The sequence below is a fragment of the Pleurodeles waltl genome, chromosome 6 (genome assembly GCF_031143425.1).
Source record: "Pleurodeles waltl isolate 20211129_DDA chromosome 6, aPleWal1.hap1.20221129, whole genome shotgun sequence".
NCBI classification, from domain to species: Eukaryota; Metazoa; Chordata; class Amphibia; order Caudata; family Salamandridae; genus Pleurodeles; species Pleurodeles waltl.
Window position 1 is genome coordinate 578839780 of NC_090445.1, and position 21326 is coordinate 578861105.

Genomic DNA, 21326 nt, shown 5'->3' on the forward strand with positions numbered 1-21326 from the left:
AGTGTTGACATTGTGTGTTCTCAGTGGTGGTGAATTGATCGATCGCCTTTGCCATGCTGGATGACACCCTGTACCAGCTCTGCTTATAACAGCTGTATGTGAGCCGCCAGACGGTGGTGGTGAAATTTGTTCCCCACCCCCACACCTCATCCCCTGCTCAAAGATCCTGCCAGGGGGTTTACCACTAGGGAAATGCATTGATGATTCAGCCAGTTCTAGTGGTATAGAGCTTCTAGGCACAGTACCCCATCCTGCTTTTTGCAGTACCCTCTGGCAGTGGTGCTCTGCATGAGAACCTGCACTAGTCATTGAGGGAGGGGAAGATTGGTACCTCGACCTCCAAAGATCAGCAATGACTGCTACCATCATCTTTATGTATACCAGAGGGGCAATGGTAATCCAGAAAGTGAGCATGACAAACTGAAAGTGCTTGTAGCCCACGCTGAACCCTAGGTAATGCCTAGGTAGAAAGCCAATATAGGTGTCATGCAAGTTTGGCAAGAACACACTGGGGGCATATTGCTCATGCAACTATGCCCTTACATATAGTATGCTGCACTCTGCCTTAGGGCTGAAAGGACTTACCCATAATATATGCAGTGTAGGGTGGACAAGATACACAGGGAGTGTGCCATGTCGATTTGTCTTTCTAGGTTTGCCCCAGAACACTCAACCTGCAATGGCAGTGCTGGGTGCATCTGGTTGAAGGGCCCTAGAGGATGGCACAATCAGTTCTGCCTGCAGGGACCTACCCCTGATATCCCATGCCCTGGATACAGGTGTACCCAATTACTAGGGACTTAGTGATATTTAAGAGTGTATCCAGTTGTGACAAGCATCACAACAGATTTAGGGAAAGAGCTCTGGCCCAGGGAACCTGGTTAGCAGGGGCCGTTTGCATTACACCTTCTAGGACACAGAAACATCAGGCAAAAAGTGGGGGGCTAACCATGCAAAAAGAGGCCTCCTCTCACACTTCTCATTCTTCCCCCTAGGCCTGGCTGTTCAGAAAAATTCTCAGGCAACAACCTAGGACCAATGGGCCCTGTCGGTGCCAGAGTCGGTGTTGAGCAACGCCTATCTGACTCTGAGTCATCAGAGATAATGATGGGGCTGGCGCAGGCGGTGGGAGCCGGGATCATTGGCGCCAGGACTGCGGTCCGGATCCACAATCAGATCCGAGGGCCCAAAACCAGAAGGAGCCCCCTCTGACCGCACGGGACCAGGTTGCTCAAATACGAGGCACATGGCCTCAACAAACTCTCTTACGTGAGTGGGGGTCCCTCTGGCTCCGGAAATGGAGGGAGGATAGAAGTCTAACCTAGTAATGGCTCAGCAGAACCCTGCCTGCAATGCCAATGTCCCGAAGTCATCACGTTGGCCAATGGATTTGGAGAAGTTGAAGCACACTTCCACTTCTTGTGCTTCTTATGCCTCTTCCCCAAGTGTCCTGATGACCTGGAGTGGGGCAAAAAGGCCTTGGGGTTCCTTGAGTGGTCCCGCGACCTTCTCCTCAATCTGGACTGTGACCTCTAAGGAATCACGCTAATTGGTGTCGACTGCTGGCCTGCAAGCAATTTTAGGGACCACTTCCTCAAAGCCTTTGGCGCCATGGTCTGGCAGTCCGAGCACAACCTAGAGTCATGGTCGCACTTGAGGAATCACATACAGACCAGATGGGGGTCTGTAACCGACATGGCACAGTGACAGGTGCAACACAGTTTAAAACCTGCCTTCCTTGAAGACATATCTCGACACACTCTAAAAATACTTGAAAAAACATTGAAAAAAACTGTCAAAAAGACAGAGGGATAGCTATTTTCCAGATCAGCGCTAACTGGCACGGAAAGAAAAGAACTGATGACCACATGCTGAGGTGGAATATATATAGGTCAGTGCAACATCACTACTGGCGCCGACAACAATATGTGGAACCAAACAAGGCCTTGCGACGGCATGCAGAGTTACTGTTCATGCTAAAATCTTCTGGATCCAATCTGACATCTTGAAAATTCAAAAGTAAGGAAACTGCAGCCAGATATTGTCTTTACCAGTTAATGAGTTACCAATGGTAAGTAACTTGTTCGTTAATTTGATTATACACATTTGAGTTAGAAGGGTTCATTAAAATTTGCATCATTTCAGCCTCACTATAAACATATAGATAAAATGGTTCTAAAACAATGATGTTTGAAATACATCAATCGTGTTCACTTACATACAACATGGTTGAGTGGTTCCGTCAGTAAGGCATAATTGCACTTTAAAGGGCATCCTAATCTGTCCATACTTCATTAATATTCTCATCTTTTATTGGAAAGAGGTGGACCCTTGTCTGTATGCTTAGTGGGGTTGCAAACCCAGACTCATCTGTGGTCACCCTATACATACGATACACTTTGTTTTAATTGGGTTGTGGAGCAGATGACTGAGCCAGAATAATATGCAGCAAGCACTGTAGTTAGTCTTGGTTGTGTACCCTATCAGTTTCAGGCGAGACTCCCCTGACCGTTTTTCTGCCTGGGCCTATTTTTTGTGCCCTCCTGCTTCTCTTGGAGAATTATGGGCCTTATGCACGATGCAACAGGTTACAAACCAAACTAGGCAATGTTTTTACACACCGACTTGTTGTAAACTGCCCACCCTTTTGCGATGCAACTTATATAGTAATGAGCCACATTGCAAATCTATATTCACAAGAGGTTGCAAAACCTCCTCCTCCATTACTATTAATAATGCAGAAGGCATTTTGTGACCTTCTGCTACTTTCCGCAAGTACTGGGATGGGAGAGCCTTTGAGGGTTATCAGACCTCAATCGATGCATTAGCAACTGGCAAATGAGAGGGCTGTGCTCCTTTTGTACCCTGTCCTAATTGCAATACTGAATGAGTCACAAACGTTGCTTTACAAGTCAGAAAATACCTTTAGCAATATTAGTGCATTGCGCTTGTCATCGCAGAGGTTGTAAATTTGTGAATTGTACACTTAGAAAAAAAAAAAAACTTTTTACATCTGGCCCAATGCTATGATGTGCCTTTTTATTATTTTGTCTCCCATTCATTATGTTCTTAAAAGTCATCAACCAGCTCCCTGTGACATGGACTTATTTCCAGATCTAAGCTGCTCCCTTCTTAAGTTTCAGCCCTTGTTTTTTCCCAAAACTATTCCCAGCTGTCAAGTGTAATTGAGGATGCTTGATTTAGGAATGCTGCTTCCTACTGGTGAGCTCTGTCTGGGCTCTTCAAAAGCAATGATGAATGCTGGTTTATTATGGACTTAGAGAACAAATTGTTAGTGGAGAAAGAGAAATTATTTTAAGAGATTGTTGAGAAATCGTCTCACCCATAACTTTTTTGCTAGGTTCTTGTAGTGTATTTCAGAAACCTTTCAATAAAAGCTTCACCATTCTGTATTTCTGTTATTACAGGGAAGATATGCCTTTGTTGATTCTCTCTTTCTCTCTCTCGCTCCATCGCTCTCTCTTAGAATGTATATTCAAAATAGTTATTTGCCATCTGTCATCATGGCTAGTGGGTACAATAATTTCTGGAGAGGTGACTGACTCACGGTTTACTTGGTTCATTCTGCCATTCTTCATGGTTCACTAAAGTCACCCTTTATGTAGTTCTGGTGGTTTTAGGTGTGTCCTTGTCTGTCTGTCCTGAAATCTCACTGTAACTGAGGCTTTTACTGGGTGACTTACACCAAGTTCATGATTTCCTCAGGCCCGAAGTAGCATTCCTCCCTTGCACCTTCTAGGCCAGTCTTCTTTGGGTCCCTCCTGCATGTCCCTTGAATCAAAATTAGTGTGTCTTTCCGTACAGTTCCCAGTACGTTTCCCAGTGTTATTTAGCAGCTGCTGTTGTGAGAATCCGGGTCACCATCTCTGAGGTTTACTGTCTCCAGAAAGCCCTTCTTTCCATCCTTTGTTTGAATTTTCTCATACTTCCTTCAACACCTCAGGTCCATGGATCACCTACTTGATAGCTTGAGTGGTGGATCCCTAAAAGTTTTACCTAACCAGAGTGGGGATGAGCCACTCCCTAAATGGTTTTCAGGAAATACAGGCTACACTTTTCACTACAGCCTTGCTACCCTCCATTCTTTTCAGACCAGTGATCCCGGTGTCATCCCTTCCTTTCAGTTGGAGTAGGCCATATACAAGAGAGTAGGCCAGAAGGTGGATATACCCTTACTCATCTTGTATTTTACCTGAACTCTCTCTGTTCAAAGATACAGCTCTTTCTGCAAGTCTATCCTCTGCCGGATCCATTGTTCAGTTTTAGCATGCTTTAGGTCTCTGCAGCTCATTATGCCAGGAGCTGCCAGGTCACTAGTGCTTCAAATTTCTCCAGATTTGCAAGATAGAGACACTTATATCACCATAATCACTTTCTCTGGTCCCAAGGGCGCTGCCTGACAAGAAAACAGTAGGGACCACACTTTTCCATCTGCTTACATTTTAAAAAACACAATTTAGATGGAATTGTGGACATTTGGCAACACACCCTTTGAAAATTGTTTTGAAAATGTTTTGGGTTCCTGTTGCACCACAGGACTTTACCTATTGTGAATATAATCAAGATGCTCATGTTGAAGAACTGCAGTTATTGGTAAGAATCTGTTACCTCCATCGAGCTTTTCATCTTTTTGATGTGTGTTTGACTGGTAGATTTTGAATGAGTTTCGATCCCTGCTGACAGTTGAAGGAAATGTAAGTACATTTATCAAAAGGCAAAAGCAAACCTTAAGAGCCATCTTTACCGTTAAGTAATGTTTTGTTAAATTGGTAATTTCGCTAAAAGAGAGGCTGCAGCGTGAGAGAAAGCCATTTAATTTGTCTTGTTTCTTCTGCAGGCTCTTGGTTTGGATCAGACAAACGAGAAGGGCCTATACCGCAGGGGAGAAGCAAGGCTCCTTATGAATGAGTTTGAACTTGCCAGATTGGACTTTGAGAGAGTACTGGAGGTGAACCCCCAGAACAAGGCTGCGAAATCCCAGATAGCAGTTTGCCAGAGGAAGGCCAAGGAACACAATGAGCGGGACCGAATAATCTACGCCAATATGTTCCAGAAGTTTGCGGACAGAGATGCTAAGGTGTGCAATTAGATGGCATTTAAAAAGAAGTTGAAGGGGTGGGCGAAGAATGCAGCTGTAGCTTTCCCTGTAATCTTGTCACGTTTTGTTTATTTTTAGTTAAAAAATCAGCAGCCAAGCCTTAATGACCAGAAAAAAGCTCTTTCATAAATATTTTTGCAGGAAAAATGGAATGTGATATGGACAATGCAGGTAGATAGGCTGCAAACAGATAGTGCTTCTTTAAGAAAACATATTTCTGCAGTATCCCATCACGTGCTTCCAGTGGCAGTTCAGTTGCTTTTTCTGCCTCCTGCTCCAAGGATAGTAGAGCACTGAGCTTGACTTGTAAGGCTTTTTTTCACTGGAAAATACTTTAACAAGCATTGGCAATGCTAATAGATCTGTCTCAGATCTGAAAGTGCCTCTGCAGGTACCAGTGAGTCTAGGTACTCAATATCTTATAAACCTCATCATACATGCACCCTGTCACTCATCCTTGCACACATACATCCATTCATTCACCCATTAATGCATTCTTATATTCATCAACTTAACCAACCACGGTAAAGCACATAGAACCTCAACAAGCATATGCAAGATAAATTAAAATTGTAAAAGAAGAAAAAGAAAAATGCTTGCAATGAAATATAAGTACAAAACTAAACATAGCAGTGACCAGCCATCTCGGGACAGTATTGTATATAGTGATTAATTACCATACCAATTCATCATGGCTAACATATTTCTTTCAGGTGTGGGGTTTATCTTGAAATGGTAAATCAGTCATACACCATTGACAATGCCATTCAAGACGGCCTACCGGTTTGGAAGCAGTCATCGGTGGCTCCTCTTCTATGGCAAAGGAGTATAGCCCCGCCAGCAGCAGCAGCAACTGCAAAACATGAAAAATAAAACGATAATAACCCATGTTTATTATCGTTTTATTTTTCTAGGTGGCGGGGCTATGGGGATGTCGGGCACCACGGGAGTGGTAGGTGCACCGCTTTCACTGCACATGTGGGTCTTAGGATGGTCAAAGCAACATGCACTCTGAGGTGTCTCCAAACCGAGCTGCGTTACCGGGATGGAGTCAGCCGGGGCAAGCTCCCAGTGTTTCTGGGAGCGCAAATTGAGGGCGCTCAGGCCAATCCTGACACTGCTGCATTGCTGCCAGCAGCATGAGTGCAGCCTTAAGATTGGCTATGGGGCAGTCTGGGAGCCTGTGCCTGCCTGCAGTGGAGCCAGAAGAGTGACAATGCGGCGGGCGGCAGGTACGTTTTTTGGTTCATTTTGTTTTTGTTTTGTGCCCCTTGCCCTCCACTTTCACCCAACACGAGCCGCAACTGAAAGCAGTGGCCACATTGAACGTGGTGTGCTGCAGATGAAATGAGCTGTAAACGGTCCATGTTTTAGAGAATTACAGGACGCTCAAAAAAAGCAAACAAACTAAATAAAGAAAAGAAAAGTGAGAAGGGGAGACCTATAAAAGTAGAGAATACAAAACTAAAGGGACTGGTGCACAAGCCCAGACATTGAACCTCACACAATTTCAGGCAGATTTGTACATGCAATCAGGCGAAATACTATCAATCACAGGGCTAGAGCTAGTGTCTGAAGTGGGCTAACCCATTACCACAGACTGTATGCTGTCACAGATGAAAGCAAATCACACTTTTACAGGCCAATGGCTGGAGAGGGATGACCCAAAGTCCCTTTGTATATACACATGTACTCACATTTTTATGAACTCTTTGATTAAAAAACCCTGGCAGATATTTAAAGCTAATAGATTGAATCCACAAAGTACTCTAACGCACACATCACTACATTCTGTGTATTAATTCCAAAATTATCAATGAGTATACAATAAGACTCAGCAAAGCAACTCTGGTGAGCGTTAGCAATGCTCCCCCGCACAGCTCCACCTGTTGCTGGTGCTGCCCTTCCTGGCTGCCTGCCTCGTTGTGTTCAAGGCCCTCCTCCACCTGTAGGCTCCCACCTGCTCCTCATCCCTGGTGGCTTAGGGGTTGCCATCTGTCTCTCTCTCTCTGCTGCCTTCTGCCTTCTTCAGTGTCCTTTTTCTGCCTTTTTGCTTTGTTGCATTTCTTTCTGTTTTTAATTCTGTTTTGCCTTTGTTGCCTTTTTTCCTCTTTTCTCCAATACCCGCGACTCCCCTGCCGCAGCTGCCCCTGCCCATCGTCGTGGCTCCCTCCCTCCCACCTCACAGCTGAGCAACACCTCCCATCTTCCTCCCCTTCTTAATGGCACCTGCTGTCTGGCTGTGCAGTGGGTGTACCAAAGGCAAGCCCGTCTGCGTTTGCGTCTGCGTTTATCTGCGCATGGACCACGTGCAGTGCCACGGACTCTGGTTCCTACTCCATCCACCAATATGACACCAGCATCCTGCACGCCCTCAACACCAGAGGCTAAACCGACTGCCACTGCGTCTCGCCCAAGGACACCCAAGGCCGGTTCTCCTGCCACAACTGCACCTTCACCTGTACTCACACCCTAAACCCACCCTACCTCAGATGAAGTTTGGAACCTCCTTGAGTCCATCGTCCCGATGTCTTATTCTTTACGGAGACCTGTATCACCACCTCCTCAGCGCCAGACATCGCCACTGCCATCACTGACAACTACAAGATCATACATCAAGACTGCGTTAACAGACCAGGAGGACATCTTGCCATCGTCCACTGATAATCACTCCACCTCACTACCAGCATCGATGTCCAGACCCCCATCGCCGAATACCTTCACTTCCTGATCCAGACTAATCCAAACACCACTGTCCGCAGGATGCTTATCTACAGACCTCCCGGACCCTGCCCACCCTTCAGCGAAGCACTGGCCGACTTCATCGCCCCATGCCCTCACCTCAACGGACTACATACTCCTTGGCAACCTCAACTTTCACCTTGACAACCACAGCAGCCCGAACACCTCTACCCTCATGGAGAACCTCGCCACACTCAGGCTCAAGCAACTGGTCAACCTACCCATGCACTCAGCAGGACACACCCTCGACCCTGTCTTCTCTGCCGGAAACCACATCTCCTTCTCACACACCTCCAAACTCCACTGGACCGACCACCACTGCGTCCTCTTCTCCTTCAACTAGCCAGTCAAACAGCACCACAACCACCGTCCCCCGCGCAGGAACTGGACCAAGGTCACTGAAGCCCAGCTCACCACCGCGTTCCATCACTCCCCACCACTAGATTCGCCGGACGCCAACGCCTCTGCCCACAACCTCCTCAAATGGATCACCGACTGTGCCAACACCCAAGGCACCCACTAAGGAAACCCACCGGCAATCAACTACACAGGAGACCCAGCTGGTTCTCCCTTGATCTCCAATAATCCAAGAGCGCATGCAGACAATTCAGTAGAAAGTGGAGAAACGGTAAGAGTTCAACAGACCACAAAGTCTTCAAAGACGCCATCACACCACTGGCTCATCAGATTGACTAGAAAATCAGCCATTCAGGAAAGAATCAATACCAACATGCACAACAGCAAAGAACTTTTCACCATAGTCAAGGAATTCACTAAACCCGACACAGACATCACAGACATCCCACCCTTCCAAGACCTCTTCGACAGCCTCACCACCTTCTTCCACTAGAAAATTCAGGACATCTATGAAGGATTGGCAAGCAAAGGCCCTATTTCCCACCCCTACCCACCAGCAGTACCACAGATGCTTATCACCAACCAATCGTCGAGCACTTGACCGTCCTCAGCCTGGAAGACACCCTAATGCTCATGAATACCACCCACTCTGGGGCACCCGTGGACCCATGTCCCCACCACATCTTTAATCAAGCCAGCACCATCATCCCTCCCAAACTATGCCGTACCATCAACTGCTGCATCGAAACCGTCGCCTTCAAGTATGCCTGGAAACACGCAGAGAAACCCCCCCTCCTAAAGCAACCCTCTGCAGACACAACGGAGCTGAAAAACTACAGATCAATCTCACTGCTCCTTTTTCCAGCCAAGATATCCAAAAAAGCGATCAACGCACAGCTCACTGAGTTCATAGAAGTCAGCCACATCTTCGACCCCTTCTAGTCTGGATTTAGGAGGAACCACAGCACTGAAACCACACTCCTAGCAGCCACGGATGACATTTGCACTTTACTGGACAGCGACGAGACAGCGGCCCTCATCCTCCTCGACTTCTCTGCCACCTTTGACAGTCTTCCTCACTACCTTGTGCACCAGACTATTTGACGCTGGCATCTGCAGCAAAGCCCAGGAGTAAATCCACTCCTTCCTTCCTGCCGAACCCAGAGACTTAGGCTCTCACTTTTCACCTCTAAGTCGACGGAAATCAGATGTGGAGTTCCCCAGGGCTCATCTCTGAGCCCCACCCTTTTCAACATCTACATCACCCCGCTTGCCGAGATCGTCAGACACCACAGGCCCATCATCGTCTCATACGCCGATGACACACAGCTCATTCTCTCCCTCACCAACGAACTATCAACAGCCAAAAAGAACTTTCACAATGGATTGAAGGCAGCCGCCGACTGGATGAGGGACAGTTGTCTCAAGCTCAACTCGGACAAGACTGAGATCCTCATTCTGGGCCCCGCCACTTCCGCCTGGGATGACTCCTGGTGGCCCAGTAGCCTTGGAACTGCTCCACCTCCAACTGACCATGCCCGCAACCTTGCCATCGTTTCGGCTCATCACTGTTCATGGCCTCATCATGCTTCCACACCCTTCGTCTGCTCTGGAAGATCTTCAAGTGGATCCCCATCAATGCAAGATGAACAGCCATCCAGGCACTTGTCAGCAGTAAACTCGACTACGGCAACACACAATGGGGGTCATTCTGACCCCGGCGGTCTAAGACCGCCGGGGCCAGGGTCGGCGGGAGCACCGCCGACAGGCCGGCGGTGCCCCGCAGGGCATTCTGACCGCGGCGGTTCGGCCGCGGTCAGAAGAGGTAAACCGGCGGTCTCCCGCCGGTTTACCGCTGCCCTTAGAATCCCCCATGGCGGCGCAGCTTGCTGCGCCGCCATGGGGGATTCTGACACCCCCTACCGCCATCCTGTTCCTGGCGGTTCGCCCACCAGGAACAGGATGGCGGTAGGGGGTGCCGCGGGGCCCCTGGGGGCCCCTGCCGTGCCCATGCCAATGGCATGGGCACGGCAGGGGCCCCCGTAAGAGGGCCCCGCAAAGTATTTCAGTGTCTGCTAAGCAGACACTGAAATACGCGACGGGTGCAACTGCACCCGTCGCACCCCTGCAACTCCGCCGGCTCAATTCTGAGCCGGCGTCCTCGTTGCAGGGGCATTTCCTCTGGGCCGGCGGGCGCTCTTTTGGAGAGCGCCCGCCGGCCCAGAGGAAATGTCTAAATGGCCGCCGCGGTCTTTTGACCGCGGTGCGGTCATTCAGCGGCGGTACCTTGGCAGGGTCATAATCAGGCCCAATATGCCAGAATCAACAAAAAACTCCAGTCAAGACTGCAGAGAATACAGAATGCCGTGGCAGATTGATCGTGGACGTCCCCTGCCACAGCCACATCTATGCCCACCTGAGAGACCTACACTAGCTACCCATCAACAAGTGCATCTCCTTCAAACGTCTGACGCACACATACAAGGCCCTCCACAACCTCGGACGTGCCTACCTCTACCACCGCCTCTCCTTCTACACCGCCTCTAAGCAACTCCGCTCAGCGCAACAATTAGTTTTTTTTAAAAGGCCATACCCCACCCAAAATAAATGGAGACAAAGCTGTTCCTCCTACCGGTGGGCAGATGGGGCAACTATCCCCGATCCACTCCTGGGGGGAGGCAGAAAGCCTACTAGATGGCCAGGGGAAAAAAAAAAAGTAGTGGGGTGGTGGCTACCAACCAGTATGGGTATGGTTATGCCCCCACCCCAGCTGAAGGGGGAAACAGTGGGGTATCCACGCAAGTCACACCTCCCTGGACTCCCTCGGGTGTTTAGTTTTCAGAAATGTTTGGGTTTGGTAGGTTTCCCTAAATGGCTGCTGATCCTAGGACCAAAAACGCAGGTCCCCCCTCCCCCTCGCAAAAACAGATAGTTTTGTATTTTATAATTGTGATGTGTCCACATAGTGTTTTTGGGCGTTTCCTGTCACGGACAGTAGCCCTACCCACACACGTGAGGTACCATTTTTATTAGGAGACCTGGGGGAACGCTGGGTAGATGGAAGTTTGTGGCTCCCCTCAGATTCCAGAACTTTGCAGCACCGAAATGTGAGGAAAAAGTGTTTTTTATTTTTGCCAAATTTTGAAGTTTGCTAGGGATTCTGGGCAACAGAACCTGGTGAGAGCCCCACAAGTCACCCCATTCTGAATTCCCCTAGGTATCTAGTTTTTAATAATGTATAGGTTTCCCTAGGTGCCGGCTGAGCTAGAGGCTAAAATCCACAGCTAGGGACTTTGCAAAAAAAGATCCGTTTTCTTTGGGAAAATGTGATTTGTCCAGGTTGTGTTTTGGCGCATTTCCTGTCGCGGGCACTAGGCCTACCCACACAAGTGAAGTACCATTTTTATCAGGAGACTTGGGGAAATGCTGAGTGGAAGGGAATTTGTGGCTCCTATCAGGTTCCAGAACTTTCTATCACCGAAATTTAAGTAAAAAGTGTTTTTTTGCCAACTTTTGAGGTTTGCAAAGGATTCTGGGTAACAGAACCTGGTGTGAGCCCCACAAGTCATCCCGACCTGGATTCCCTAGGTGTCTAGTTTTGAAAAATGCACAGGTTTGGTAGGTTTCCCTAGATGCTGAGCTAGAGGCCAAAATCCACAACTAGGCACTTTCCAAAAAACAGGTCAGATTTTAATGTAAAAATGTGATGTGTCCATGTTCCGTTTCCTGTCGCAGGCATTAGGCCTACCCACACAAGTGAGATACCATTTTTATCGGAGAGACTTGGGGTAACACAGACTAGCAGAACAAGTGTTATTGCCCCTTGTCTTTCTCTACATTTTTTCCTTCCAAATGTAGGACAGTGTGTAAAACAGACATCTATTTGAGAAATGCCTTGTTATTCACATGCTAGTATTGGGACCCCAGAATTCAGAGATGTGCAAATAACCACTGCTTCTCAACACCTTATCTTTTGCCCATTTTGGAAATACAAAGGTTTCCTGACACCTATTTTTCCCTCTTAATATTTCACCAAATGAATTGCTGTATACGCTGATACAATGAAAACCCATTGCAAGGTGCATCTCCTTTATTGGCTCTGGGTACCTAGAGGCCTTTATAAACCTACAAGACCTATATATCCCCGCAACCAGAAGAGCCAGCAGATGTAATGGTATATTGCTTTCGAAAATCTGACATTGCAGGAAAAAGTTAGAGTGAAACGTGGAGAAAAATGGCAGTTTCTTTTCACCTCAATTTCAACATTTGTTTTATTTCAGCTGTTATTTTCTGTAGAAAAATGTTGTAGGATCTAAATAAATGACCCCTTGCTGCATTCAGAATTTTGTCTACTTTTTAGAAATGTTTAGGTGTCCGGGATCCAGCTTTAGTTTCACACCCATTTCTGTCACTAACTGGAAGGAGAATAAAAGCACAAAAACATTGTAAAAATGGGGTATGTCCCAGTAAAATGGCAAAATTGTGTTGTAAATGTGGTTTTCTGATTCAAGTCTGCCTGCTCCTGAAAGCTGGGAAGATGGTGATTTTAGCACCGCAAACCCTTTGTTGATGCCATTTTAAGGGAAGAAACCACAAGCCTTCTGCAGCCCTTTTTTCCCATTTAAAAAAAAAAAGGAAATTGTCGCTGTATTTTGGCTAATTTCTTGGTCTCCTCCAGGGGAACCCACAAACTCTGAGTACCTCTAGAATCCCTAGGATGTTTAAAAAAAGGATGCAAATTTGGCGTGGGTAGCTTATGTGGACAAAAAGTTCTGAGGTCCTGAGCGCAAACTGCCCCAAATAGCCAAAAAAAGGCCTGCCACCTGAGGGGGGGGAAGGCCTGGCAGCAAAGGTGCTAACCATGGACATCGATTCACCAAAATGCCAGGGGTAGTGGAACTGATGTGCCCTTTGACCTCTGAATGACATAACAGTAGTTGACATTATATGGCCCTTTAATTCTCTTACATGACTGGAAGAGGCATTGTAGGACCTTTTGGCAAAACCAAATCATAGCAAGTGCCATCATGTAAGTGGATGGGAAATTAGTGCCAAAACATCTCACTGTAGCAGGAATACATTAAAAACCTTAAACACACAAATAATAAACCACTCCTATGAATGCAGTCAGTAGCTGACAATATGTGCTGCAGGCAAAAACAGTCGTTAATTTTGCATGGTTTTCAGGGTGTGATGACTTTGATAAAAATTCTACCAATGACGCTCATAAATGTTCACTGGCATTTTACGTGAAAACATGTATCATCTTTGATAGCTTAATGCATAAGACAATTCAGACATGGCCGGGGCTGCCGCTTGTGACTGCCAACTATCATAACATACAGCAGAGAAAGAGAACAGGTTGTCCAAAGAAAGATTCACACGTTTTTGTTACAACTTTGACTAGACACCTACAACTCAGACAGAGGATAACAGTGACTCTCTGAGCAATACTTTCTGTGTTTGACTCCACTACATAGCAAGGTAAGCAAACAGTGCTGTACTCTGAGAACTGGAACCATTCATTATGTAGAGCAACAATGCAGCACAAAGCATGAAATATTAGTCAGCTAATTTAATTAGCAACGATGTATCTGTTCAGCATGGCAATGAAATGGAAAGGCCTGGTTCCACAGGATATAAAGCAACTTAAAATTTCGTATTACTACTCCAAAGAGCTATGTTTAATTTCTGAAATGTTTACGGTGAGATTGAGACATGCATTCATTTTTTAAAGTGAAGTGAATGCACTATGATACAAGGCCATGGGGATTCCAACTATTCCGCAGGCATGAGTACAGGCATGCTATACATCAACCTGTTTACTTACATTTATTCACACATTTACCCTTTTTAATCTAATTTTAGGGGAAGCAAAATGCAGCTTTCATGCAATGAGTCAGAAACTCCTTGCAACCGATGTCTGAACTACCTTATCCCATCTATGTGTATGCAATTTGTGAGATATGCAGGTTAAACACAAATTGAACAGCCTGTTCTTTTGCATAGTTATGTGTTAGATGAAGACCAGGGCATCTTAAAATGTTCAACCCTTGAAACTGGTTTGGCTCGAATATGTCAATATCTACATGTTGCGTGCAGTTTGTAACCACCTCCTCTCTGCCTCCCTCCTTCCCTATGTTTCAAAGCAGACTGGAAGTTTGTCACTTTATACTTAACCATTTTTTATTCCTCTGCTCCTGTCTGTACTCCTCTTTCCGGTCTTCGTACACAGCAGACTGTGAGGAAAAAAGGCTAGACATGAGGCTTCTTTTCATTTAACAGTGCTCTGCAAATGAGGACTCTGGATAAAGAGCAGGTGCACAGCAGAGTTCTTGCCTCTGACTTCCTTCATTGGAAATTTTTTCAGCACTCAAGACAAGTGTGCATGCAAGAAGAATATGCACTGACATTACTCACCTCATAACGTCATGCGCCATGAGCAGTCTGTATTTCCGACATAGCTGTAATTTTGGTTTATGGTCATAAATACTGAGGTCGCAGACAACATGCCAGGGGTCACATGCTGATGATCAGGGGTCGCAACTGCGACACTTGGCGACCCCTAAATGACATCCATGCTCCTAAGTGGGCATATCTGTTAGAGACATCTAGCCGCAGATTCCTTACTTTAGAATCTTCCCCAGGCACGAGCCTAGATTCTGAGATATTTTCCCCATAGCACACCTGCGCATCGCTGGAGGCCGTCGTGCAACTCCGTATCTAATAGAGACGTCTAGCTGCAGATTCCTTACCTTAGAATTCCCTGGCGTCAGCTTTTAATCTGGAATTTTTCTGCTGAGCAGTACACTGCGCGCACCGTTGGGTGGCGTCGTTCAGATCTGCTTGCATCGCCCGGCTCCACGTGGTGTCGTCAGCGTCGTTGGAGCCGTCTGTGATGTCATGGTTGTCTATATAGACACCACCTTGGCGCTTGTGCTTCAGTTCTTTTCCTTCCGCGCCGGTTAAGCGCAGATCCAAATAGAGCTACCTTTTTCTTCGAAGGATGTCGAGGTTTTTTCGAAACATGATTTCGAAGCATGTCTTCTAGAAAGACTGGGTTCAAACCGTGTGTTGCATGTCAACGCACCATGTCGGCAATGGACCACACCGAGTTTGTCTCTGGTGTTTAGAGAAGGATCACGACTCGACTTCATGTTCCGACTGTCAGGCCATGGCCCCAAAGCCCTTGAGGGAGAGATCCCTCAAACTTCTTGCGGCCCGACAGCTGTCTTCAGTCGTCATGACTCCGAGGAGGTCACAGTCCCGCAGAAGGAGGAGGTCGCGGCACCGCTCCCGGAGCCCCATGCCCACTTCCTCGCATTCGAGGTCATCTGATCACTCAGGTAAGAGGCACAAGAAGAAGAATAAATCAAAGCGGACTTCGACTTCGCCACACCTGTCGGGCGACGAGGCGTCTAGGGAACGTCGACGTTCCGAGAGCGGTTCCGCAGAGCCATCGCCAGGGTGGACTCCGCATCTTCCCACTTTTCCGGGGCCCGCAGCGACCCCCGCTCAAATAATGGAATTTCATGAGGCCATGTGCCTTGTTTTTGATCGGGCTGCACCCTCGGGTGGGTCTTTGGGCCCCACGGGGTTAGCAGGGGCCCCATCGGGTTTGACGCCGGCCGCTTCGGCCTCTGCTCGTTGGGGACCCCAGGATCTGCTATCGGATCCGGAACGGTGCCGGTCCCTCTCAGTCAACCTCCTTCCGGCACTAGGTCCCACGTCGACGCCTCCTCCACCACTGGCACCCCCCGGTGGTAGCCCCTTCCTCATTCCGGATGATCCGGAGCCGGAGCGATGTCGTACGATGTTGACTCAGACTTAGGATCAATGAACTGGGCCTTATTCTGAACAACCAGGCACAGGAGAGGAGTGGGAGGGTTCTGAGGACCCTTTAGAGTACGACCAGGAACAAGAACAGGGCTGTTTCTCCCATACTTTATGGGATACGGTGGCACAGGTGCTGCCCCAGGTCCCGGAGGGCGTACGGGACACTCTCACCCAGGCTGTCAAGGATGGGAGAGATGCAGCAAAGTTTACTATCAGGTGTGGATTGGACACGAGCGACTCGCTGGGTAGAGCGATTGCATCGACAGTGGCCCTACGTCACCATGTCTGGCTACGTTCAACTGGCTTTTCAGGGAATGTCCAGTCAAGTTTGATGGACATGCCCTTTGATGGCTCTCACCTTTTTGGTGAGAAGGCAGATTCTGCGCTTGAGAGGTTTAAGTATTCTCGAGCTACTGCCAAGTCCTTGGGCCTCTCAGCGCCAGCTCGTCAGCAATCTGCCTTCCGCCCCTTTCGAGGCTTCGGAAGGGGCACGGTACCACGCCAGCTACCATGCTCAGGCTTCACACCATCCCGGAAGAGGACGTGGTCCTGGTACCATCACACCCAGAGGGTCTGGCCAGTGGTCGGCCACCACCCAGCCCCCCTCCACTGCGCCCAAGCCCTCCTAGTGAGGTTCTGCAGGACCATGTCTGTCCAGTTGGAGGGAGGATTCAATTTCATCTCCCTCTTTGGCATTCAACGGACAAATGGGTCTAGCAGATCGTACGGAAGGGCTATTCCCTCCCCTTCCAGTCTTTTCCTCCCTCTATTCCTCCGATAAATGAACGGCTGATGGAGGACCATTTGGTTTTGCTCCGCAAAGAAGTTGCGGCACTCTTGGCCAAGGGAGCCATAGAAAGGGTCCCGATGTCAGTAGTAGGCAGTGGTTGTTATTCGCACTACTTTCTGATTCCTAAAAAGAACAAGGGCCTTCACCCTATCCTGGATTTAAGGGCTGTCAATCTCTTCCTCAAGAAGGAGAAATTCAAGATTCTCACTCTTGCTCAGGTCTTGTCTGCCCTAGACGAAGGAGACTGGATGGTAGCGTTGGACTTGCAGGATGCGTATTTTCATATCCCCATCCTGCCGGCCCACAGGCGTTACTTGTGGTTCAAGGTGAGCCACGAGCATTTTCAGCTTGCTGTGCTCCCTTTCGGTCTCACCAGTGCTCCTGGGGTATTCACAAAGGTGATGGCGGTGGTGGCAGCTCATCTGTGCAGGTCAGGGATTTCAGTCTTCCCCTACCTCGACGATTGGCTGTTGAAGGCTCCCATGCCCCAGGCTCTCGTCACCCATCTCCAGATGACGGCGAACCTCATGCACTCGCTGGGGTTCACTATCAATGTGCCGAAGTCACACCTGATTCCCTCTCAGAAGCTCACGTTCATCGGAGCTGTTCTGGACACAGTGCAGTATCAGGCCTATCTCCCCGAGCAGCGAGTCCAGGATATTCAGGTCATGATACTGATGTTTTGGCCTCTATCCTGTATTTCAGTGAGAAAGACTCTGAGGCTGTTGGGAATCATGGTTACCTGCATCCTGTTAGTCAAGCATGCCAGATGGCATATGAGGGCTCTGCAGTGGGACCTGAAGTTCCAATGGGCACAGCATCAGGGAAATCTTACCGACGTGGTTCAGATCTAGGAGGAGACTGCAAAGGATCTGCAGTGGTGGTTAGTGAACTGCGATTGGGTCAAAGGAAGACTCCTTTCCCTTCCCCAACCAGATCTCACAGTAGTGACAGATGTGTCACTTCTGGGATGGGGCGGCCCCCTGGGAGAGGTGGAAATCATGGGTCTCTGGTCTCCGGCAGAATCCGGGCTCCATATCAACTTGTTGGAGCTTCGGGTGATCCGACTAACGATAATGACATTTCTTCCTGTTGTGAAAGGGAAGGCAGTGCAGGTGTTGGCGGACAACACCACCGCAATGTGGTACTGCAACAAGCAGGGCGGTGTGGGGTTGTGGACCCTTTGTCAAGCGTCTCTGCTTCTCTGGACATGGCTGGAACAGCAGGGCATAACCCTGGTGGTTCACCACCTGGCAGGTTCTCTGAACGTCAGGGCGGACAAACTCAGCCGACGATGCTTAGCAGGTCACGAATGGTATCTCCATCCGGAGGTGGCACAAGGACTCTTTCAGCAGTGGGGAGAGCCTTGGTTAGATCTGTTCGCTTCTGCAGAGAACGTGCAATGTCAGCAGTTTTGCGCGTTGGAGTTTTCAAGGGGGCTCTCGCTAGGCGGCGCTTTTCGTTGCGAGTGGAGTTCAGGCCTCCTGTACGCCTTTACGCCCATACCACTTCTGCCCAAAGTTCTCAAGAAAATCAAGAACGACTGGGCCCAAGTAATCCTAGTGGCTCCAGATTGGGCACGGAGAGTCTGGGATCCAGAGCTTCTCAAAATGAGCATCAGTCCCCCAATCAAGTAACTTGTTCATCTATGTTGTCCACCGGATGTGACATCAGCCGAGTCCATATCACCCCCTTGCTGATGCACCAACATCAGTTCCTTCTTTTACGCGCTTGCAACGCGAATCCGGTAACAATTGGTTTGGCCCTTTACGGCCTACTTTGATGTTTTTAGCGAAGGAACAGTGTGCTTTTTACTGTCCATGCCTTCAGGTTTTAAGCCCTGTGAGTCCTGTGGACAACAAATGTTGGCTACAGACCCCCACTCTGTATGTATGTGGTACCTGGGTGAGCACCACTATGCTGAAGAATGCTACTCCTATTGGCATCTCCGGCCGAAGGCTCGGTGAGAGCGCTATATGAAGCTATTAATGACGCAGCTGTTGGAGCAGTCCCATTCTCTTCATGTTGATCACAATCTCCTTCTTGTTCTGAGGTCCATTTGCAGGCCCGTTCAAGGAGCCGTTCTTGTGGACGTCCTTCTCCATCGACGCAAGACAAGTCCAGACGTAAGCGGTCGAAGTTGTGGAAGTTACTAACTTTGCTGTGTACGGCCTCCCACCATTCTTTGGTTGAGGAGTCAAGGCCTGAGTGTGTCCTGTGTTTCCCTCTCTTTCCCGGGGCGGGGGCAATTATTACCCTGATGCATCAATTCTATGATTCCCTTCATGCTATCTTTGGGAATCACCTTCCCCTGGAGCGCCCGAGGGAACCTAGGAGGTGCAAGAGGCCTTGACTGTGTCCATGGCAGCGGGATCGCCCTCTGCTTCAGTTAGGCTTTCAGCTTCAACTATTGAAGACGTTCCGGTGCCAGTGCACAGCCTTTCAAGGTTCACTCCTTCGGCACTGGTATGCGATCAGCGACTTTTGCGAATCCGCTGGCGAACCCAATCAATGCCGCATCCTATGTACTTTGCAGGGTGGCCCCCTCAAGTTTCATTACTCTACTGGCTTTAGCCTCCCATGATATTGAGGCTCTACAACATGTCCCATCTGATAAAGATTCCAGTAGTCTGTATGTTTGTGAAAGACATATTGGGGGTCATTTTGACCCCGGCGGGCGACGGTCGCCGCCCGCCTGGAGGGAACCGCCATATGGCCGCTCCGCGGTCGAAAGACCGCGGAGGCCATTCTGGCTTTCCCGCTGGGCTGGCGGGCGACTGCCAGAAGGCCGCCCGCCAGCCCAGCGGGAAACCCCTCCCCATGAGGAAGCCGGCTCCGAATGGAGCCGGCGGAGTGGGCATGTGCGACGGGTGCAGTTTGCACCCGTCGCGTATTTCAGTGTCTGCTAGGCAGACACTGAAATACACAGTGGGGCCCTCTTACGGGCGCCCCTGCCGTGCCCATGCCCTTGGCATGGGCACGGCAGGGGCCCCAAGGGGCCCCGCGGCACCCCCTACCGCCATCCTGTTCCTGGCGGGCGAACCGCCAGGAACAGGATGGCGGTAGGGGGTGTCAGAATCCCTCATGGCGGCGCAGCTGGGGGATTCCAAGGGCAGCGGTAAACCGGCGGGAGACCGCCGGTTTACCCTTTCTGGCCGCGGCAGAACTGCCGCGGTCAGAATGCCCTTAGGAGCACCGCCGGTCCGTCGGCGGTGCTCCCGTGGCCGGTGACCCTGGCGGTCACCGGCCGCCAGGGTCAGAATGACCCCCATTGTTTCCTGCCTACATTCTGTAAATGCATCTTGCATTCTTGGACATTTTTCATATTCATTATGGGTCTCATTGACAAGCATTTTGTCTACGCTTCCAGATGATATCAGGAGCACTCTTGTCCCTATGATTCAAGATGGCTAGGAGGCAGCTAAACTAGACATTTGCTGCAGTATGGATACTACTGACTCTTTGGGTCGGGCCATAGCCCCTGCAGTGGCACTACATTGCCGTGCATGTTGTGATGGATATAACTACCTGTGGATTCCTCACCTAATGAATTCTCCCCATGCGTAGCATTCAAAGGAAACTTCTCTCTAGCTCTGCACGTCGGCGAGGATGTCACAATTGCCCGACTCCACGCGGCTCCGTGTGACGTCATCGTGGCAATAAGAGGCCCTCGCTGGCGTGCCTACGTCAGTTCCCTTTTTTCTGTGCCTTCAATAACGGTTACTTTTCTGGCTACCTGTATTGTTTGCTCTTCGGAAGGGATACTTTGTTGTTTTTCTCGATGTCAGCTCCAAAGAAATCGGGTTTCAAGCCCTGCAGGGAGTGTGGAGGTTGGATGTCGGTAACGGACCCTCACAACGACTGCTGTTGGTGCCTCAGTTCGGATCACGACATCCAGGAATACGGCTCCTGTCAGAAGATGAATCCGAAGGCGTTGAAGGAGCATGAGGCGAAGCAATTTTTTAGCTAAGTCCAAGAAGGAGAGGAAGCGGCACCATGGGTCCTCTTCAGGAAAGTCGTCTCACAAGAAGCGGCGTCATCGTGACTCCCGGCGTCGGTCCAGAAGTCGGTCGGAGTCAAGGTCTCCATCGACTCGGCGCCACAAGTCTCGGGAAGTGAGTCCGACGGTGTCCCCACAGCCTGTGACACCGCAAACGTCCCCGGCGCCGTCGCTCTTCGAATTCGTGGACCCTCAGAGTCATCTGGCTTCTCCGGTGCATCCAGGTGCTGAAGAGTCCATCCCGGCGCTGGCTCTGGCTCCGCAAGGTTATCTTTCGTTCCCGGCTCCGGGTACGGATCCGGCGGCATTTCTTAATGCCATGTTTGCCATATTCCAAAATATGGCTCCGGGAGGTGGTGTGCCGGCTGGCCCCACCGGTCCCCTGGCATTCAATCTCGGCGTTCCGGCTCCATACAAGCCGACACCGTTTATGCCGTTCTGTTTGGCTGGAGACTCAGGTCAAGCATCTCTGCCGGCGGCGA

At 49.2% G+C, this 21326-nt stretch overlaps 1 protein-coding gene across 4 annotated transcripts in view; it reads left to right on the forward strand.

Annotated features, from left to right (window-relative positions):
* The window catches only part of FKBP5 (FKBP prolyl isomerase 5), an 805772-nt gene that overhangs the window by 687740 nt on the left and 96706 nt on the right, over positions 1-21326 (forward strand). For all 4 annotated transcript variants that reach the window (XR_011204865.1, XM_069238765.1, XM_069238763.1 and 1 more), the window contains one exon: positions 4859-5098. Coding sequence is in view for 3 of the 4 variants with exons in the window: in XM_069238765.1 (XP_069094866.1) it covers positions 4859-5098 (240 nt within the window). In the remaining variant the exon portion in view is untranslated. The remainder of the gene's footprint in view (positions 1-4858; positions 5099-21326) is intronic.